Source organism: Aquarana catesbeiana, linkage group LG08 (assembly GCF_042186555.1).
Source record: "Aquarana catesbeiana isolate 2022-GZ linkage group LG08, ASM4218655v1, whole genome shotgun sequence".
Classification (NCBI taxonomy): domain Eukaryota; kingdom Metazoa; phylum Chordata; class Amphibia; order Anura; family Ranidae; genus Aquarana; species Aquarana catesbeiana.
This window is the reverse complement of record NC_133331.1, coordinates 263,835,103-263,855,549: the sequence shown is the minus strand read 5'-3', so window position 1 is coordinate 263,855,549 and position 20,447 is coordinate 263,835,103. Positions and strand designations below refer to the sequence as shown.

General features: G+C 44.7%; 1 protein-coding gene across 2 annotated transcripts in view; it reads right to left on the bottom strand.

Moving 5' to 3' along the window:
- Positions 1–19,869, bottom strand: part of LOC141106393 (membrane-spanning 4-domains subfamily A member 4A-like) — a 108,724-nt gene extending 88,855 nt beyond the window's left edge. The window contains exon 1 of one of the 2 annotated variants that reach the window (XM_073597144.1): positions 19,717–19,869. Coding sequence is in view for 1 of the 2 variants with exons in the window: in XM_073597143.1 (XP_073453244.1) it covers positions 15,076–15,085 (10 nt within the window). In the remaining variant the exon portion in view is untranslated. Of the gene's footprint in view, positions 1–15,075; positions 15,101–19,716 lie in introns of those variants that run through there. The other variant, XM_073597143.1, reaches the window with a different exon arrangement.
- Between the last annotated feature and the right edge of the window lie 578 nt (positions 19,870–20,447).

The following is a 20,447-nucleotide window of genomic DNA, read 5'->3' as shown; positions in this document are numbered from 1 at the left end:
GTAGCTTTATATACTGTAACCAGACAAGCCTGCCTGTCAGTAGGAAGATAACAGGAACGGATCTAGCTGAACACTGTGAGCAGGACGCACTGTACTAAATGTAAATAGTCTAGCTGCCTGACCGTGGTACTAATAGGATCAAAAGAACACCAGTAATTTTCTTTAGGTAGCTGTTAATACTGTAACAAGACAAGCCTGCCTGTCAGTAGGAAGATAACAGGAACGGATCTAGCTGGACACTGTGAGCAGGACGCACTGTACTAAATGTAAATAGTCTAGCTGCCTGACCGTGGTACTAATAGGATCAAAAGAACACCAGTAATTTTCTTTAGGTAGCTATTAATACTGTAACAAGACAAGCCTGCCTGTCAGTAGGAAGATAACAGGAACGGATCTAGCTGAACACTGTGAGCAGGACGCACTGTACTAAATGTAAATAGTCTAGCTGCCTGACTGTGGTACTAATAGGATCAAAAGAACACCAGTAATTTTCTTTAGGTAGCTGTTAATACTGTAACAAGACAAGCGTGCCTGTCAGTAGGAAGATAACAGGAACGGATCTAGCTGAACACTGTGAGCAGGACGCACTGCACTAACTTGTAACTTTAGATGAACACTGTGCAGAGGTCTCACTACACTAACTTGTAGGTTTAGCTGAACACTGTGAGCAGGACGCACAGCACTAACTTGTAGTTTTAGCTGAACACTGTGAGCAGGACGCACTGCACTAACTTGTAGGTTTAGCTGAACACTGAGCAGGACGCACCCCACTAACTTGTAGGTTTAGCTGAACACTGTGAGCAGGACGCACCCCACTAACTTGTAGTTTTAGCTGAACACTGAGCAGGATGCACTGCACTAACTGTAAATAGTCTAGCTGCCTGACTGTGGTACTAATAGGATCAAAAGAACACCAGCAATTTTCTTCAGGTAGCTTAAATACTGTAACAAGACAAGCCTGCCTGTCAGTAGGAAGATAACAGGAATGGATCTAGCTAAACTGAATATAGTGTATATATATATATATATGCAACACCTGGGATGCATATACTGTATATACACAATACACTGTAAGTGCAGCTAACTGACTGACTGTTCTTCCTAATCTATCTAACTCAAATCAAATGACACTGTCTGTCTGTCTCTCTCTCTATCTATGAACGCCGGAACACACACTACACAGGGCCGCCGTGCAGGCGGCCTTATATAGTGTGGGGCGTGTACTAAATCCCCTGAGCCATAATTGGCCAAAGCCTCCTTGGCTTTGGCCAATTAAGGCTCTCTGTTCAGATGGCGCTGTGATTGGCCAAGCATGCGGGTCATAGTGCATGCTTGGCCAATCATCAGCAAGCAATGCACTGCGATGCTGCAGTGAATTATGGGCCGTGACGCGCCACACGAATTTGGCGCGAACGGCCCATATCGTTCGCAATTCGGCGAACGGCGAACAGACGATGTTCGAGTCGAACATGGGTTTGACTCGAACACGAAGCTCATCCCTAGCTACAAGTTAGTGTAGTGCGCCCTCCTCACAGTGTTCAGCTAAATCTACAAGTTAGTGTAGTGCGACCTCTGCACAGTGTTCAGCTAAAGCTACAAGTTAGTGTAGTGCGACCTCTGCACAGTGTTCAGCTAAAGCTACAAGTTAGTGTAGTGCGTCCTCTGAACAGTGTTCAGCTAAAGCTACAAGTTAGTGTAGTGCGACCTCTGCACAGTGTTCAGCTAAAGCTACCTGTAGAAGGTTGGTGGTGTTTTCCTGATCCTATCACTACCGCAGGCAGCTACATTATTTACACGTTAGTCTAGTGTGACCTCTGCACAGTGTTCAGCTAAAGCTACCTGTAGAAGGTTGGTGGGGTTTTCCTGATCCTATCACTACCGCAGGCAGCTACATTATTTACACGTTAGTGTAGTGCGATCTCTGCACAGTGTTCAGCTAAAGCTACAAGTTGGTGTAGTGTGTCCTCTAACTTGTAGCTTTAGATGAACACTGTTCAGAGGACACACTACACTAACTTGTAGCTTTAGATGAACACTGTTCAGTGTAGTGCGTCCTCCTCACAGTGTTCAGCTAAAGCTACAAGTTAGTGTAGTGCGACCTCTGCACAGTGTTCAGCTAAAGCTACAAGTTAGTGTAGTGCGTCCTCTGAACAGTGTTCAGCTAAAGCTACAAGTTAGTGTAGTGTGACCTCTGCACAGTGTTCAGCTTAAGCTACCTGTAGTAGGTTGGTGGTGTTTTCCTGATCCTATCACTACCGCAGGCAACTAAATTATTTACACGTTAGTGTAGTGCGACCTCTGCACTGTTCAGCTAAAGCTACCTGTAGAAGGTTGGTGGTGTTCTCATACTGTAGGCAGGCAGTTGATTTTGCTAGCTGCAGTATCAGTGTGTATATATATATATATATATATATATATATATATATATATATATATATATATATATATATATATCCCAGCTTAGTGCAGCTACAGGCCATTAGTATGTCTGGAAGGCCAACAAGGAGAGGCAGACAGTCACAAGCCAATAAAAGAGGGCAAGCAGGCTCTGTGTCTAGAGGCAACGGTGCTGGTTGTGGAGACGGTGCATCCTCATCAGCACGTGGCCGTGGGACACGCTTGGCCTTTTTTTCGGCAGCAGGCCGTGTTGAGCCACAACATGCGGAAGACTTGGTCGAGTGGATGACCAAGCTGTCCTCATCCTCCTCATCCTCCCTCACCCGTGCTCAGGGTACTTTGTCTGGCAAAGCAGCTGCCAACGCAGCCTCTTCCCTCGGCTCAATGGCATCAGTGACTCCTTCCCTAGCCCCACCATGTCCTCCTGAGGAGTCCCTCAAACTGTTTGACCACAGTGTTGGGTACATGCTCCAGGTGGATGCCCAGTGTTTAGAAGGCTCTGATGATGATTCTGAGCTAGATGAAGGCAGTAACGTGAGCACGGACAGAGGGGGTGCCCAAGAAGGACAGCAATCTGGCAGTCATGCTCCCCCTGCTGCAGCATACTGTCAGGTTTGCTCCAGTGATGAGGAGGGAGAGGATGATGAGGTCACTGACTCAATGTGGGTGCCTGATAGGAGAGAGGAGGAGGAGGCACATCACCAATGAGGCAGGATGCCCTCCAGGGGCTAGCCTAAGGGCAGCACACTGACTGCATTACACCGCAAAGCTCCGCATGTGCTGGGCACTGCTGCCTCTGCGCGTTATTCCAAAAGTTCTTTGGTGTGGGCCTTTTTTGAGACGAGTGCATCAGATTGCACTGCTGCTATTTGCAACATATGTCTCAAGCGTATCTCGCGTGGCCAAAACATCTCCCGCTTGGGCACCACATGCTTGACCAGACATATGTTGACCTGCCATGCAGTTCGTTTGCAAGCGTATCTAAAATACCCACACCAAAGAACAAAGAGGACCTCTCCTTGCTCCTCATCAGCTGAGATCTTCAACCCCACTATACCTTCAGTCCTCTCTGAGACCTGCACTGAGAGGAATGAGGGTGTAGAATTAGGTGTGTCACAGCCAAGTACTTGTGGGAAATCTGCTTTCGGTACACCGACGTCAGATTGTACCAGGCAAATTTCCCTGCCCCAGCTGCTGCACCACCGAAAGAAGTTCGCTCCCAGCCATCCACATGCCCTGCGGTTGAATGCTAGCTTGGCAAAATTGCTAGCACTTCAACTGCTACCTTTTCAGTTGGTAGACTCTGCCCCCTTTCGTGAGTTTGTGGAATGTGCGGTTCCTCAGTGGCAGGTACCTAATTGCGACTTTTTCTCACGGAAGGCGATTCCGGCTCTCTAACGGCATGTGGAAGGCAATGTCTTGGCCTCGCTGGACAGGGCGGTCAGTGGTAAGGTGCATATTAACGCTGACTCATGGTCCAGCAGGTATGGACAGGGACGTTACCTAAGTTTCACGGCGCATTGGGTCACTCTGCTGGCAGCTGGGAAGGTTGCAGGACAAGGTTCAGTAGTGTTGGTGGTTGTTCCACCACCACGCCTCCAAAATGCCACTACTAATGATTGTGACACACCTCTTCCTCCACCCCCTCCTCTTCTTCTTCCTCCATGGCCTCTTCCTGTGCTTTGTTCTTGGAACCAGCGGTGGTCCGTAGCCGTTCAAGGGGCTACGCAAGTACGCAGGCCAAAAGATGCCATGCGGTGCTTGAGCTGGTGTGCTTGGGGGACAGGAGTCACACTGGGGCAGAGGTTCTGTCAGCTCTGAAGGGGCAGGTTCAGAGGTGGTTGACGCCACGCCAACTTAAGGCAGGAATGGTGGTTTGCGACAATGGCACCCACCTCCTCTCTGCCCTCCGACAGGGACAACTGACCCATGTGCCCTGTTTGGCTCACGTCCTTAACTTGGTGGTGCAGCGGTTCTTGGGCAAGTACCCGGGCTTACAGGATGTCCTGAGGCAGGCCAGGAAAGTCTGTGTGCATTTCCGCTAGTCATATAATGCCAGTGCTTGGCTGGCAGACCTCCAAAAGGAATTTAACCTGCCCAAGAACCGCCTAATCTGTGACATGCCCACCAGGTGGAACTCAATGTTGGCCATGCTGCAGCGGCAGCACTCTGCCATCAATGAGTATCTGTGTGACTATGGCACTAGGACAGGGTCAGGGGAGCTTGGTTTTTTTTCCCCACGCCAGTGGGCCATGATCAGGGATGCATGCACTGTCCTGTCACCATTTGAGGAGGCCACGAGGATGGTGAGCAGTGACAGTGCATGCATCAGTGACACTGTCCCCCTTGTCCACCTGTTGGAGCACACGCTGCGTGGAATAATGGACAGGGCACTTGAGGCAGAACAGAGGCAGGAAGAGGAGGACTTCCTTAGCTCTCAAGGTCCCCTTTATCCAGACAGTGTTCCTGCGTGCCCGCCGATCACACAGGAAGAGGACGAGGAGGAGGGGGAGGAGGAGGAGGATTGTGTCAATATGGAGGTGGAGCCTGGCACTCAGCATCAGCAGCAGTCTCTAAGGGATCATTTAGAGTCCCAAGAAACACATGGACTTGTACGTGGCTGGGGGGAGGTGGCTGCGGATCATGTCGTCCTTAGTGACCCAGAGGACTCCGGACCGAATGCCTCAGCAAACCTACGCTGCATGGACTCCCTGATCCCGCAAAGCCTGCAGAAGGATCCTTGTGGTATCAAGGAGAAGGATCAATACTGGCTGGCAACCCTCCTTGATCCACGTTACAAGGGTAAGGTTGCGGACCTTATCTTGCCATCGCAGAGGGAGCAGAGGATGAAACATCTTCAGGAGGCCTTGCAGAAAGGTCTGTGTAACGCGTTTCCCAGAGACTGGGAAGTTACAAACTTCTGTTTCTGGACAATGTGTTGCTGAGGCTTTGGTCAGTCAAAGAAGGAGCGGTGGAGAAGGTGGCCGTCTGACCGATGCGTTCAGACTTTTTTTTAGTCCACAGCCCCAAGGTATGATCGGTTCCAGCAACCATCGCCAGCGTCTGTTTTACATGGTGCAGGAATACCTAGGGGCAAGATCTGACTTGGACACCTTTCCCACCGAAAATCCTCTGGGTTACTGGGTCGTGAGGATGGATCACTGGCCAGAGCTTGCACAGTATGCAATTGAGCTACTAGCCTGTCCTGCATCCAGCGTTCTTTCAGAACACACATTCAGTGCTGCTGGAGGCTTTGTAACCGATCACAGGGTGCGTCTGTCCACCGACTCGGTCGATCGACTGACCTTCATAAAAATGAATCAGTCTTGGATCACCACCAGATACCAAGCACCTGATGCTGATGTAACCGAATAATTTTTTTTGAAATCTCAGATCCCTTCAAAGACTGCCTATGCTGATGCTGAGTGACTATCCTGTTATGCTGAGTGACTATCCTCTTCCTCCTCCATGATCAAGCTGATAGCTTGTAAGAATATTTTTGTTTCTGGACACCGCCACCAGTGGCTAAGGCCCAATTTTTCAGCCCCTGTTTAACAGGGGCGTGTAATTACAATTTTTGATGCAATACTTTGCAGCAGGGCTCGTTCCTGCGCTCCAATTAGGCACTGGTACCACAACACTGCAACCCCTCACAGATACTCTAATTGGAGCGCAGGAACGAGCCCTGCTACAAAGAATTACATCAAAAATTGTAATTACACGCCCTGTTAAACAGGGGCTAAAAAATTGGGCCTTAGGCACTGGTACCACAACACTGCAACCCCTCACAGATACTCTAAGGCCCAATTTTTTAGCCCCTGTTTAACAGGGCGTGTAATTACAATTTTTGATGTAATTCTTTGTAGCAGGGCTCGTTCCTGCGCTCCAACTAGAGTATCTGTGAGGGGTTGCAGTGTTGTGGCACCAGTGCCTAAGGCCCAATTTTTCTGTCCCTGTTCAACAGGGACATGTAATTACAATACTTGATCTAATATTTCACAGCAGGGCCTGTTCCAGCGCCCACCAAGAGTAACTGTGAAGATTTACAGTGTTGTGGCACCAGCAAAACCACCACCACCACCAAAGGACCAATTTTTCTGCCCCTGTTCAACAGGTGCATGTATAGTTACAATTCTTGATCTAATATTTCACAGCAGGGCCCGTTCCAGCGCCCACCAAGAGTAACTGTGAAGATTTACAGTGTTGTGGCACCAGCAAAACCTCCACCACCAAAGGCCCAATTTTTCTGCCCCTGTTCAACAGGTGCATGTAATTACAATTCTTGATCTAATATTTCAAAGCAGGGCCCGTTCCAGCACCCACAAAGAGTAACTGTGAGGACTTACAGTGTTGTGGCACCAGCGCACCACCATCACCAAAGGCCCAATTTTTCTGCCCCTGTTCAACAGGGGCATGTAATTACAATTCTTGATCTAATATTTCACAGCAGGGCCCTGTGAGGGCTTACAGTGTTGTGGCAACACCAACACCTAAGGCCATAATTTCTGCAGAGTATATAGGGCAGGCCCCTACTTTCAAACATCCAACTTACAAACGACTCCTACTTGCAAACGGAAGGAGACAACAGGAAGTGAGATGAAATCTACCCCAAGGAAGGGAAATTCTCTACTGTAAGAGTTAAAATCGGAAAAACGTTTCTCCTTTCCACTGATGTTTTATCACCAATCCTTGTTTCCTCAAAACCCTCAAATTTTCAAAAAACATTTGTCATTGTGACAGAAAGTGAGCAGAACAAATGTCACAGGGGTGATAACCCTTCCCTATGTTTTCCAAAAAGCTTAAAAATAGATTTTTTGGCTGGAGCTACACTTTAAAAATGTATCAGTTCAAAATGACAAACAGATTCTAATTAACAACAAACCTACAGTCCCTGTCTTGTTTGCACCGCCTGTATACTGCTGTTCAGAGTATATAGGGCTTGGTGGCCCCACGCCTTTCCTTTTTTTAATTTGGGTGCGGGGTTACCCTTAATATCCATACAAGACCCCAAGGGCCTGGTAATGGACTGGGGGGGGTACCCATGCCGTTTGTCTCACTGATTTTCATCCATATTTTCGGGACCCGACATTACATTAAAGCCGCAAGCAGTTTTAAATGACTTTTATTCCTTTAAAAATGTAATTTTGTGCAGGGACTGTTCTAAGCACAGGAAACATGCGCCACTTTACAGGCATACTATAGACACCCCCCAGGTATGATATTTAAAGGAATATTTCACTTTTTTTTTCACTTTAAGCATCATTAAAATCACTGCTCCCGAAAAAACGTCCGTTTTTAAAACTTTTTTTTGCATTGATACATGTCCCCTGGGGCAGGACCCGGGTCCCCAAACCCTTTTTAGGATAAGTCCATGCAAATTAGCCTTTAAAATGAGCACTTTTGATTTCGAACGTTTGAGTCCCATAGACTTCAATGGGGTTCTAACGTTCGTGCGAATTTTCGGTCCGTAGGTTCTGGTGCGAACCGAACCGGGGGGCGTTCGGCTCATCCCTAGTCCTGTTTAGTATAAGGCTGGGTTCACACTATTGTGAATTGGATGCAGGTTTCTCCACATCCAATTCAAATGTCAGGAGCGGCTTCGGTGCGAATGCCTCAGGAGTCCTGTGCATTTTTTGGTCTGTTTCAGGTCTGAATTCAGCCAAAAATATGGGCTGAAATCAGACCTGAAACTGTGAACGGGGACGCACCGGACTCCTGCTGTGAGCCGCTCCGTGCTGCAGTGTGAACCCAGCCTCCCAGTAATCGCACTGACACAGCTTATTAAAGGGTAACTCCACTTTTGTGAGGAAGAAACTAGCAAAATAAAAAAAAAAATAATATAGTGTATACAAACACTTCACAAATCATATTGTAATTGAATGTTAACAAAAATGACCCTTCTTTCAAACTGCAGTTCTGTAATTTTCTGAAAATGCAATACATAATGGCTACCTGGAGGTGTTCTCTACACAGAATGTGTACAGAACACCCCGCTAGAAACATCATTTCCTGCTTGTGTGATTGGCTCACTGATTTTCCCAGAAGTCCGTACTAAGATACATTTTTGTTGCAGGGGATGCCTGAAATCAAACTTGTAATTTTTTATACAATGCTCCCAAAGAAAAATCACATCTAAAGGGATGCAGGCCTAGCAGCTTTGCTCATTAGTGCCTTACAGCTGCTGCAGCTGATTGATAATTATGAAACCACTCTCATTAGACTCAGTGAGCACAGGGGCACAGAGGAACAGACAGTGATTTCTTCAGAATACCAAAAGATAGGAATCTGCAGCCAGAGGGGAATGTTTTTTTTTTTTTCTCACCAAAGGTGAAGTTACGCTTTAAAGTTAACCTTTTTGAAATTCAAGGTTCTTGTTATACCAACATGTCTGTCTTTCCTCTAAATAACCTTATAGACTATTCTATGATTACTGTTGCCGCAAGTTGTCCCTAATTTTCCCATCTGCAAGCAGCTATGTGTTATTTGAAATTAGTAGGTTCAAAAGAGCATGTTTTCCAGTTGTGGCTTCTACCTTTTGACCCATAAAAAATTTGCTGGAATACATTCAAGAAATGTTGAGCCTTATGCCTGGTACACACGATCAGAAAATTGTACGAAAAATACAGATTTCAGAGCGATCGTACGATTATCTGATCGTTAGCACAGAGCTTTCGAGAGACAATCAGGACAGTTCATCCGATTTGTATTTGTTGATCGGACATGCACGAAAATTTTCTTTGTACAATGCCAGATCGTACGATTTTTGTTTAATCAGTACAGCTGTCGTTCAAAAATGCAATACAAATGCATTACAACACATGACATCACTTCCGAATTTTTATTATGTCGTAGGCAAATATTTGTGACTTTACTAAACTCATCAGATTCGATCTGAGATTAGCATGCTGTTGTGAATTCATGAAGAAATATATATGACAGTTCCTGGCAGAAACAGGAGAGATGCTTAGGCCTCAAAACGTAGGTGAACTGTGATGTTGCAATAATTGAACTGTTGCCCTTTTGGAGACCTTTAGGACAAATTAGACTAGGGGTCTCAAAGTACCGGCCCGCGGGCCATTTGCGGCCCGCGGACCGGTTAAAAATGGCCCGCAGGCAGGGCCGATCCAGTACTAGAGGTCGACCGATATTTGGCCATTAGGCCGATATATAGCACTGGCCGCAGCTCCTCCTCCCTTCTCCACACTCAGCGCTTGATGCTTGTGTGAAACTGACACGTAACAGGAGGAGAGAGACAGAGGGATCTGTCAGATTTGAGGTTGATGTCGGGGGTGGGCGGGACCCAGCCGGGGTGGGCGGGACCCGGCCAATATCAAACACCAGCCAATGGGATCTGGGCGGGCCGCTACGTATATGTGGCCCACCTCTTTACTTAAGCAGCCCAATCATTGGCTGGTGTTTGACAGCTGCTGACGGGTCCCGCCCACCCCGACATCAACCTCAATTCTGACAGATCCCTCTGTCTCTCTCCTCTATGCTACGTGTCAGCTTCACACAAGCATCAAGCGCTGAGTGTGGACAGCTCCTTGTCAGTTTCACACACAGTTACACTCCGGTCAGTGTGAAACCTGCCAGTGCCACCTGCCAGTGCCAATCAGTGCCATCTGTCAGTGCCAGCTGCCAGTGCCACCGCCAGTCAGTGCCACCTGCCAGTGCCAACCAGTCTGCCAGTGCCACCTGCCACCTCCAACCAGTACCACCTGCCACCGCCAACCAGTGCCTGCTAGTGTCACCGCTAACCAGTGCCCCTGCCAATCGATGCCACCTGCCAGTGCCAACCAGTGCCACCTTCCGCCACCTGCCAGTGCCACGCCAATCAGTGCCACCTGCCAGTGCCAACCAGTGCCACCTGCCGCCACCTGCCAGTGCCACGCCAATCAGTGCCACGCCAATCAGTGTCACCTGCCAGTGCCAATAGTGCCACCTGCCAGTTCCAAACCAGTGCCATCTGCCAGTTCCAAACCAGTGCCACTTGCCAATGCCTGCCAGTGCCACCTTCGAGTGCCAACCAGTGCCACTGCCAATAAGTGCCACCTGCCAGTGCCATTGCCAATCAGTGCCATCTGTCAGTGCCAATCAGTGCCACCTGCCAATCAGTGCCACCTGCCACAGGCCAGTGCCACCTGCCAGTGACAGACCGTGCCACCTGCCAGTGCCACCTGCCTAAGCCAACCAGTGCCACCTGCCACAGCCAACCAGTGCCATCTGTACTTAGGACATCAAGTGTGTGGTAGAGTGACAGGAGCAAGCAGGGAGGAGTGGAGTGGGTGAGGTTTTTTTTTTTTTAAATCGGCCTAAAATATCGGCCACAAAAATCGGCATCATATATCGGCCATCAGCCGCCCCGATTTCTAAATATCGGCATCGGCCAGAGAAAAACTCATATCGGTCGACCTCTATCCAGGACGTCTTTTTGAACTGCACCCAGGCACCGCAGAGGGGGAGGTGCCAGAGCCCCAAACCAGGGTCCTGCTGCCACCTCAGGGCGGGAGATTGTGTTCTCTGGGTCCCCTGTCACTAGGCTTGTATGGAAGCTAGGAGGAGAGGACTCGGGAGGCAGATGATCCTGACTGCCAGGAGAGGTGAGTGAGCCATCACACTGAGGCAAAGTCCTTAGTAGGGTGACTGGGGTAGAAATTTGTGCAGTGTGGGGGGTATTTTATGCAGTGTGGAGGGTGATTGTGCAGTGTGGGGGGTAATTGTGTAGTGTGGGGGTAATTATGGAGTGTGTGGGGTATTTTATGGAGTGTGGGGCTATTTGTGCAGTGTGTGGCTATTTGTGCAGTGTGGGAGGGGTAATGCTGGGGTTAATAATGCGATTGCTGACACCAGTGCTGGGTTAATAATGCGTTTGCTGACACCAATGCTGGGTTAATAATGCGTTTGCTGACACCAGTGCTGGGTATAGTATAGTATATTATTGCTGGTATAGTTTATTGCTTTTGAAGTTTTAAAAGTTTGCATGCGGCCCCCCATGGGATATGAAAACTTGTCATGTGGCCCTCAGGCAATTTGAGTTTGAGACCCCTGAATTAGACGCTCTCATGTTTTTCCAAGTTTTTCTAATACTTCAAATATTGAAGATTTTTACAAGCATGTATTGTGAGGAAAACTGTTGGAACAATAACTGCTCTCATCACAAAACAAGGAGATATTTACATGGTATTAGTGAATAAACGAAAGCTACCCTTATAGCCACAGAATACAAGGTTATACAGACTATTCTCACATAGAAATAACCTCAACTGGCCTAAACCTATTGTGTTCAAGTGAGGGACTGTTTAAATAGCTAACACCTTGGCGAACAAAACTCATTGTATGAACTTTTAGGATGGTTTAGACAAACAAGTCATTTCTAAACACCCAGTGGGAATGTTCAAGGTCCATCTCAACACGTTAGAAAGAATTGGATCTTGTGCCAGTTAAAAATATTTTAAAAGTATCTATAAGGTTATTATAAGTCATTTCAAACTATCTATGACATTGTAGGTCACAGAGACATTATAATGTTGGCATCTGCGGACCCAACAACTTTGCTATGAAGAAAATGTATATGAAAGTGTGATTTTATAAGTAGAAGTGTCTTAAGAAACTAATTAGATTGGGTAAAACATATAATTATGATTATAACTATATAAGACTGTAGCCTATGCTTAGATAAACGAATATTCATTGGAGATACCAGAATTATACAGGTATCCATATAGATAATCATTTTTAGGTAGTATTGATTAATATATATAACAACGTGTGTATTTCATAGATAGACCAGTTTTTATAGACATACATTTATAGAGATACATATATATAACCAGTTATGTAAAAATGATTAATCAAGATTATACTGAGTGTATTTTACATTAGACCGATTACCAGAATATTTAAAGGTATATACTTATCCTTACCATTATACACATTACGAAAATAAAACGTATTAACTTAAAAGGATGGACTCAAAACACATGTGAGACACCTGGTGGTTGAAGGTGGTATTATTTGAACTCTCTAAATTTCCAGAGAAGGTTAATAATTAACCCCCCTGGCGGTTTTCCCGAGTGTGGCTCGGGGTTAAAATTCAGTCCCATTAGCGGTAACCCCGAGCCACACTCGGGATCGCATTGCAGGATCCTGGTGCGGCGTTACTTACCTTGTCCCCGGGATCCTGCGATGTCCCCCGCTGTGTCTGCGGGCTGTGTCTTCTGCCCGAAGCCTCTCCGTGCCAGGCTCCGTTCCCTGCGAGCGTCGCGAGGCACGGGGGCGGAGCCTGGCGGCAAATTCAAAAAACTGTCAAAATCATAACACATACAGTACTGTAATCTTATAGATTACAGTACGGTATGAAATTATTTCACATCCCTTTTGTCCCCAGTGCTTTGTCCTATGCCCTGCATGCAGTTCTATAATATATATACTGTTCTTTCTGGCTGGAAACTGGAGATTGTCCATAGCAACCAAAACGTGTCCCTTTACGTCAAAAATGGTTTTAGACCAGCTAGAAAACTGCGATAGTAAATTAGAACACTTGCAGAATTGAGCGATAGTGAATCGTGGGGAAATTTATTTTATTATTATTTTATTTTTATTTTTTTAATTATTTATTTTTATTTATTATATTATAATTTATGTTTTTGTGTTTCAAACTTTATCATACCCGGGATATCTACTAGACTCTGGTTTGGACAGATTTAAGTGTGTTATTGTTAAGAATTACAGACCTACAATATAAAACGCCAAATTTCCATGCAAAATAATTGTACCGCTTTCAGCACCTAAAATCCGAAATAATCATACCGCCAGGGTGGTTAAGTCTCCTAACCCAATGGAAAGTGAGCCACGTCCTTTTGGGCAGAGCCATTATAATTGTTATGGTCTTATTATCTGAAATGGTATTTAGAGGCAAGTAAGATGAGAAAAGGGAGGAAGGAAGCTCAGGGATCCACCCTGAGGGGGGACACTGGGAGATACACACACTCCCAGGCTGACACTCATGCACCATGCATGAATACATATCTTTACATTCATGAAGATTCCTCGACACATAATACTTAGAACTTGGAGGTTACAAGAAGTAAATCCTCTTTAAGAGTATCCATTTTGAAAATACGGCAGCCATCTTAACTCTGGTAACCAGCCAATAGGAACAGTAGCCATCCTGGAATGGGTAATTATGTCATGTGATTTTATCTTGTATGTTCTCTCAAATATTGATATACAGTATTCTCTCAAATATTGATGTATTGAATATTATACAGTTGATAATCATTCTCCCGAATCAATAACCGCCTTGTAGATTTTTCTCTAAAGATTCAAATTTTTCATCATATTTTTCTTTTTGCATAGTTGCCACATTTCTTGACAAAACAAACGTCTAATTTACTGCACATTTTTAACCACTTACTTACCAGCAGCATAGTAACGGTTGTACGTTTGAAATACAGATGTTCTGTTTAATTGTCAAGTTCACAAGGTTATTTATTCTACCGAGAAGTTATCATGGTGGTATTATGTCAAAGGGACGGTACGCCCATTTTTGCAAGTGTTTTTATTGATTTTCAAGACGTTCATGTAACGCAATCGGTATCTTAATTTTATGTGATTGTTTGTTTTTGTCAACCAATAAATAACTGTTTCGTATGCCCACACGTCTCCGTGAATAAGTTTCACATGCACAGACTGTGTCATATAGATTGATTTTGTATCTTAAAAATATCCTCGTTAAAAATTACTCAATAATAATTATTGTGCGGGAAACCTGTCCTTAAAAAGGCACAACTTATTCTGACTGATTATTCACGACAATGCAAAAAAAAAAAACGGATGATTGTTCGTCCGATAATCTCATCGTGTGTACCAGGCATTGGTGTGAAGTTCTGTTTGTCCAATCAATATCAGGATATGCAAAGTATCCTATAATAACTTCCGGACATTTCAATCTCTGAGAGCAACCACGTTTCCCCTTATATTAAGGGGCTTATATCAAACATCCATCAGTAATTTAACAAATTTTTCATTCACGTGACGCTCCACACACATAACAATTCCGCAACCTCACAAGTCAAATTAATGATGTAATCTCTCACACTTCAGATTGTTCTTGACATACAGGCATGTCCCTCCTCTTTCCTACCTAACCGGTCCTTCCGAAACAGTGTGTACTGTTGGATATTTACAGCTCAGTCATGTGAGTTGTCTAACCAGGTTTCTGATACGCCCATGATGTCAGAATCCTTCTCAAATAGCAGTTGTTCTAGCTTTTTCATATTGTTAGCCAGACTAGCATTTGTGTAGATACCTTTTACTTTTTTACTTGTGTTTAGTAATTTATTGCTGCTTACTCTTGGATTACAGTTAGCATCAGGTAAACCTCCTGCATTGGGCATGGTAGATTCCTTTCTGACTCTTCCCCCCGAGGGCCTAGTTTAAAAAACCCCTCCAAACTTTTAACTATTCTCCCAACAGAGCTGCACCCTTCTCATTTATGTGCCATTTATCCCTACTGTAGAGCCAGTAACTGACTGTAAAGTGAGCCCAGCTCTCAATGAACTCCAAACTTTCCTCCTTACACCAGTTCCTCAGCCATATTTTCAATTCTCTTAGCTCCAGCAGACCTCTTTGGTGTAGGTGTCATGGTTATGCAATAGAGTTTGTCTGTCAGCTTACCTGTCATCATGTGTTCATCTCTAGATACCAGCTGACTCTCACCTGACTGCTTTTATAATCTCTCCTCTAGCATGGCTCCACCCCAGCTCCTATCAGTGAACTCTATATTAACCTGTGCACTGCAGGCCAGCCCTGCTGAACAACCTTTGTGTGTTTGGCTTCCTGTTTCCTGTGTGCTCTACGTTTGTTTCTGTTACCGACCTTGGCGTGTTCTCAACTATTCCTGTCTGCTCGTGACCCTGACCTTTTGGCATGTCCCCGACTATCCCTGTTTGCCTGTGACCCTGAGCCTTTGGCGTGAACTCTGTTGTCCTTGTCTGCTTGTGGTCCTGACCTTGGCTTATTATCTTACTATCCCTATCCTCCTGTTGCCTACTGTGGGCGTGAGCTGGGGGACCCTGGGGGTCGCAACCTGGAGCCAGTTGCAGCCCAGTCCATCCTCACCACTAGAGGCTCTGGTGAACACCTGCTGGCTCTTAGACTCCGCGCCCTAGGGAATCTTACGCTCTAACCCCAGTGGGATCCGTGTTGGTGTTCCAGCGGCCCTGCCTTCTTTACCACCCATGACAACCATCCGCAGCAGTCAGCCGTAGGGTCCACTACCTTGCGGTGCACTCCTGATCCCAACGGTGTGCATCTGTCACCTAGCCCCAAGGTGACCTGACAGTAGGTCATGGCACAGGGAGTATTTCTAAAAACACTACCTTGAAGTCATTTTAGCTTAGTACCTAAGTCCTTTTATTTGTTTTCATCTTCAGACTTTGTCATTAGTACCACACTGTGCCATAATAGCTCGGTCCTCTCAGCCCCACCCAACACACCGTTCTTCCGACTTGCGATGTGTTGAACTCAATTGCTTGGTAAACAACATACTGTTTGGCAATCACAGTCTTTTTGACAGATTACTCTGGAATCCCCTACAAGCAGTATTTCTTTATCTTTGTCTATCAACTCCTGTCCATAGAAAAGAAACTCCCCTGGCAGCTAGTGGACTTATTCTGCTCCAGTAATGGTACCCCTGAGCTGATATCCCCAACATCATACAACCATGTATAATTATCGGGGTATACTTACCAAATCAGGACTAGCCTCCCTAACTCTTTATCCTCCACCCTGATCTACCCTGTCTTCTGACCATAACCCAGCTACTTACCCTGGACTCCTGTACCTTCATATATATACCCTCCTCTATACTGTCCTCAAACTGCAGCTAATGGGTAAGGCCCACACTCCTCTCCAAGTTGTTAATGCTCCACAATGTTGCATGTTGGTTATTTAGATCTAGAATGTGGGCTTCTAAATGAACAACTTGCTCACCCTAGAATAGCTGCTCGAGGAACATATACATGGAGCCGGATGTTCAATGTGTCGCATTTCCTCATGGAGGGCATGTTTACCACTAGCCTAATGAGGATACTCAAAATGTTGGTATACTGTCATATTGCAAACCTTTTTTTTTTGCTGATCTATACGTGAGACCATAGACCATCCTTTCTACAGAGCCTATCAGTTCTGACCATGCCCTGCTATTCTCACAGTACACAGGGCTTCTCTCAGTGCCCAGCAGCTACAACAGTACCCAGCAGTTACAAAATGAACCAAGCAGTTTTCGCAGTGCCCAGTAGATTATCACAGTATCCAGCAGTGTTATTGCAGTGCCCACAAGTGTTCTCACAGTACCCATCACTTGATATTACAATGCCCAGTATTGTTATCATAGTGCCCAGTAGCTCTGTACCCAGTAGTCGTTATTCCTGTGCCAGCAATGTTATTATAGTAAAAGGAGTAATGAACCCGCGCAGTGGAAATGGAGATCTGTAGGTAAAGTCTATGGAACTGCTGCCGCCCAACAAGCAGTCACCATAAATGGGGACAGCTGAGTAGATTGGTGTGGTAGAAGGGTCTGGCGCTGTTCCTATAACTAAGTGATAATTCCCTACCTGCGTATTTTTATATCTCTAGTTCAAAACAAGGCATACAAGTATAAGTTCCTAGGTATAAACAAGACGTGCAGGTGTCAAATGGTGATATCCTTAAAAAATTTAAAAAAATATATATATTGCACAGTTTTAAACAAGCTATAAATATATGTATAAAAATGATAACCAAGCTTTAAATATATAACAATTCTAGTGATGGTGTCGAATCTTCATATACGGTGTTGCTGATTAGTATTCCAAATGACATAAAGTGTGGGGGGGGGGGTGAAGGTGGGGAAGGGAAGGGGAGGGAGGGGGAAAGGGAGAGGTGTGGGAGATCAACCACTGGTAAAGGAACTGAAAACTGGTCAGAAATCACTCCTACTAAAGTGCAAACGTGCTAGTAAAGTTCAAATAAAGTCCTTATTGTGTGATGAACTTGTTGTCCTTAATAGTATAATATCTTGGTATATATCTTGTGCAGTATCTTGGTGCATGTGATGTTGTGAAAGATCCTTGCTCTGAAAGTGCAGCCACTCACCGGATCACTTCACCCCTGCAGGGGTATCAGGCAGTTACAGTTTTGCGCCACTGTACGGCAATCACTGGCAGACTCAGGATCGTGGTGTATCATATAAAAAGAGAGAAGGAGTGCCCATAGCGTAAAATCGTTTTTAAAAATTTATTAAACAAATGGAGAGGTACTCACAATTTCACAGTGTAAATCAAGCGAAGTAAAAAAAACGTCACGGTTAGCCCTCAGCGCTGGTAAGTAGGTAATGTTGGGAAGCACAGATTAGGCCACGCCCTACGCGTTTCGTCCTTAGGACATCTACGGGAGCTCCCGTAGATGTCCTAACGACGAAACGCGTAGGGCGTGGCCTAATCTGTGCTTCCCAACATTACCTACTTACCAGCGCTGAGGGCTAACCGTGACGTATTTTTTACTTCGCTTGATTTACACTGTGAAATTGTGAGTACCTCTCCATTTGTTTAATAAATTTTTAAAAACGATTTTACGCTATGGGCACTCCTTCTCTCTTTTTATATGATACACCACGATCCTGAGTCTGCCAGTGATTGCCGTACAGTGGCGCAAAACTGTAACTGCCTGATACCCCTGCAGGGGTGAAGTGATCCGGTGAGTGGCTGCACTTTCAGAGCAAGGATCTTTCACAACATCACATGCACCAAGATACTGCACAAGATATATACCAAGATATTATACTATTAAGGACAACAAGTTCATCACACAATAAGGACTTTATTTGAACTTTACTAGCACGTTTGCACTTTAGTAGGAGTGATTTCTGACCAGTTTTCAGTTCCTTTACCAGTGGTTGATCTCCCACACCTCTCCCTTTCCCCCTCCCTCCCCTTCCCTTCCCCACCTTCACCCCCCCCCACACTTTATGTCATTTGGAATACTAATCAGCAACACCGTATATGAAGATTCGACACCATCACTAGAATTGTTATATATTTAAAGCTTGGTTATCATTTTTATACATATATTTATAGCTTGTTTAAAACTGTGCAATATATATATTTTTTTAAATTTTTTAAGGATATCACCATTTGACACCTGCACGTCTTGTTTATACCTAGGAACTTATACTTGTATGCCTTGTTTTGAACTAGAGATATAAAAATACGCAGGTAGGGAATTATCACTTAGTTATAGGAACAGCGCCAGACCCTTCTACCACACCAATGTTATTATAGTGCCTAACAGGGTTTTCACAGAGCCCAGCTGTTAATTACATTGCCCAGTAGTAAGATTGCAGCGCCATGTAGTTGCTTTTACATAGCCCAGTAGATTATTACCCAGTAGCTGTTAAATTGCATTAAATCCAAAAAAGAAAAATGTATTATATTGCTTTTACATATTCCTAGATGTGATGGCTGCATTTGTTTTCTTTTAAACATTTTTCCTTTATTTTCTATGGTAGTTAGTGGGTTGAGACAAACCATTTTACATTGACAATGGTCACCGGCTCCCTTACACAGCACACAAAGCAACTATGAACACTGACCAAGAATGCTACAATGTACAATTTTTCCCTCACCAATACCGACACACACTGCTTTATTATTTCTGTACTAGTCCAGTATTAATAGAAGGAATTTTACTGAGAACTCTCTAAAGTTATTTTGAGTTACAAGTTCTTGTCTGTCTTTATTACTATTAAATGTGTAGTGATATGTGATATGAGGAAACAAATTATATTGGATTCATAACACATAGTGTGGTGCTTCATTAATTTGGGTATAGTACACCCCATGTTCTCTTCATCTAAGAAAAAAACAATACAGTGCTTGAATCCAACATCTCCAATCTACAGGTTCACACAATGTGCAAGTATGACAGCCAGAGAACTAGCATTTTCATAAGGAATGATCAGTAATAATAGCCTCCCTGATTCTCTTATGATTTCCTTTAAGGTCAGGAGCGATAGTCATATAGTGCCCGCCTGTAGGGTCAGGAGCGATAGTCATATAGTGCCCGCCTGTAGGGTCAGGAGCGATAGTCATATAGTGCCCACCTTTAAGGTCAGGAGCGATAGTCATATAGTGCCCGCCTTTGAATCAAGCATATAACTAGAGTGGGTCAGTAGTATTTATCAATTCTAAGTGTCCATGTGCATTGGAGGAAGTATAAAAACGTCGCCAATTGCTGGCCATAGACAACAGTGTCATATAAATAAACATTTATACTCACGCCTTTGCTGCTTGGTGTGTTCTAAGTCTAGATCCAAATGTAAGTATCAGGAAGTGTTTTTTCTTCCTGAGCATGCAGCTATGCCAGCTTCTCATATTACCTTTAGGTCTCCTATATTAGTGACGATGGTTTCCGGAAGAATTCATAACTTTGTATAGAGTTTGTAAAGTATGCAATGCAGCTAATGTACATGTCAAAATATGCCATTTGAAATCTTATGTTGTTTTAACATAAATACAAATCTTACCTGTTTTGGCAGGCTGCCTTTTGCTCTTTGCTTAAAACGACTGTGTCTTAAAAAAGTATTCATACCCCTTAACATTTTCCATGCTTTGTCATGTTACAACCAAAAACGTCAATGTATTTTATTGGGATTTTATGTGATAGTGCAGTGTATTGCTGTCTCCCAGGGGCACGCTGGATTATTTGTATCCTGAATATGCAGCGATGGGATTGTATTGAGCCTTCAGCATTGCTGATACTAAACCCAGGATCTAAGTGGTGCATCCGGTGTTGGCACTCCTCCCTCTAATGGCTGCTCCCATAATTAGGAATATTGTTTACATGCCCCTGTTGAGATATTTAGCTATATCTAATATACTTTCTTACTGCTGACTGAACTTTCTCATTCTGCCGTGACTTGCATGATTTTGCATTCCAATTTAAGATAGAGAGACATATTCCCTTCTCTGTCTCATCTGTGAACCTTGGCTGTGTCCTGAGGAAGCCTA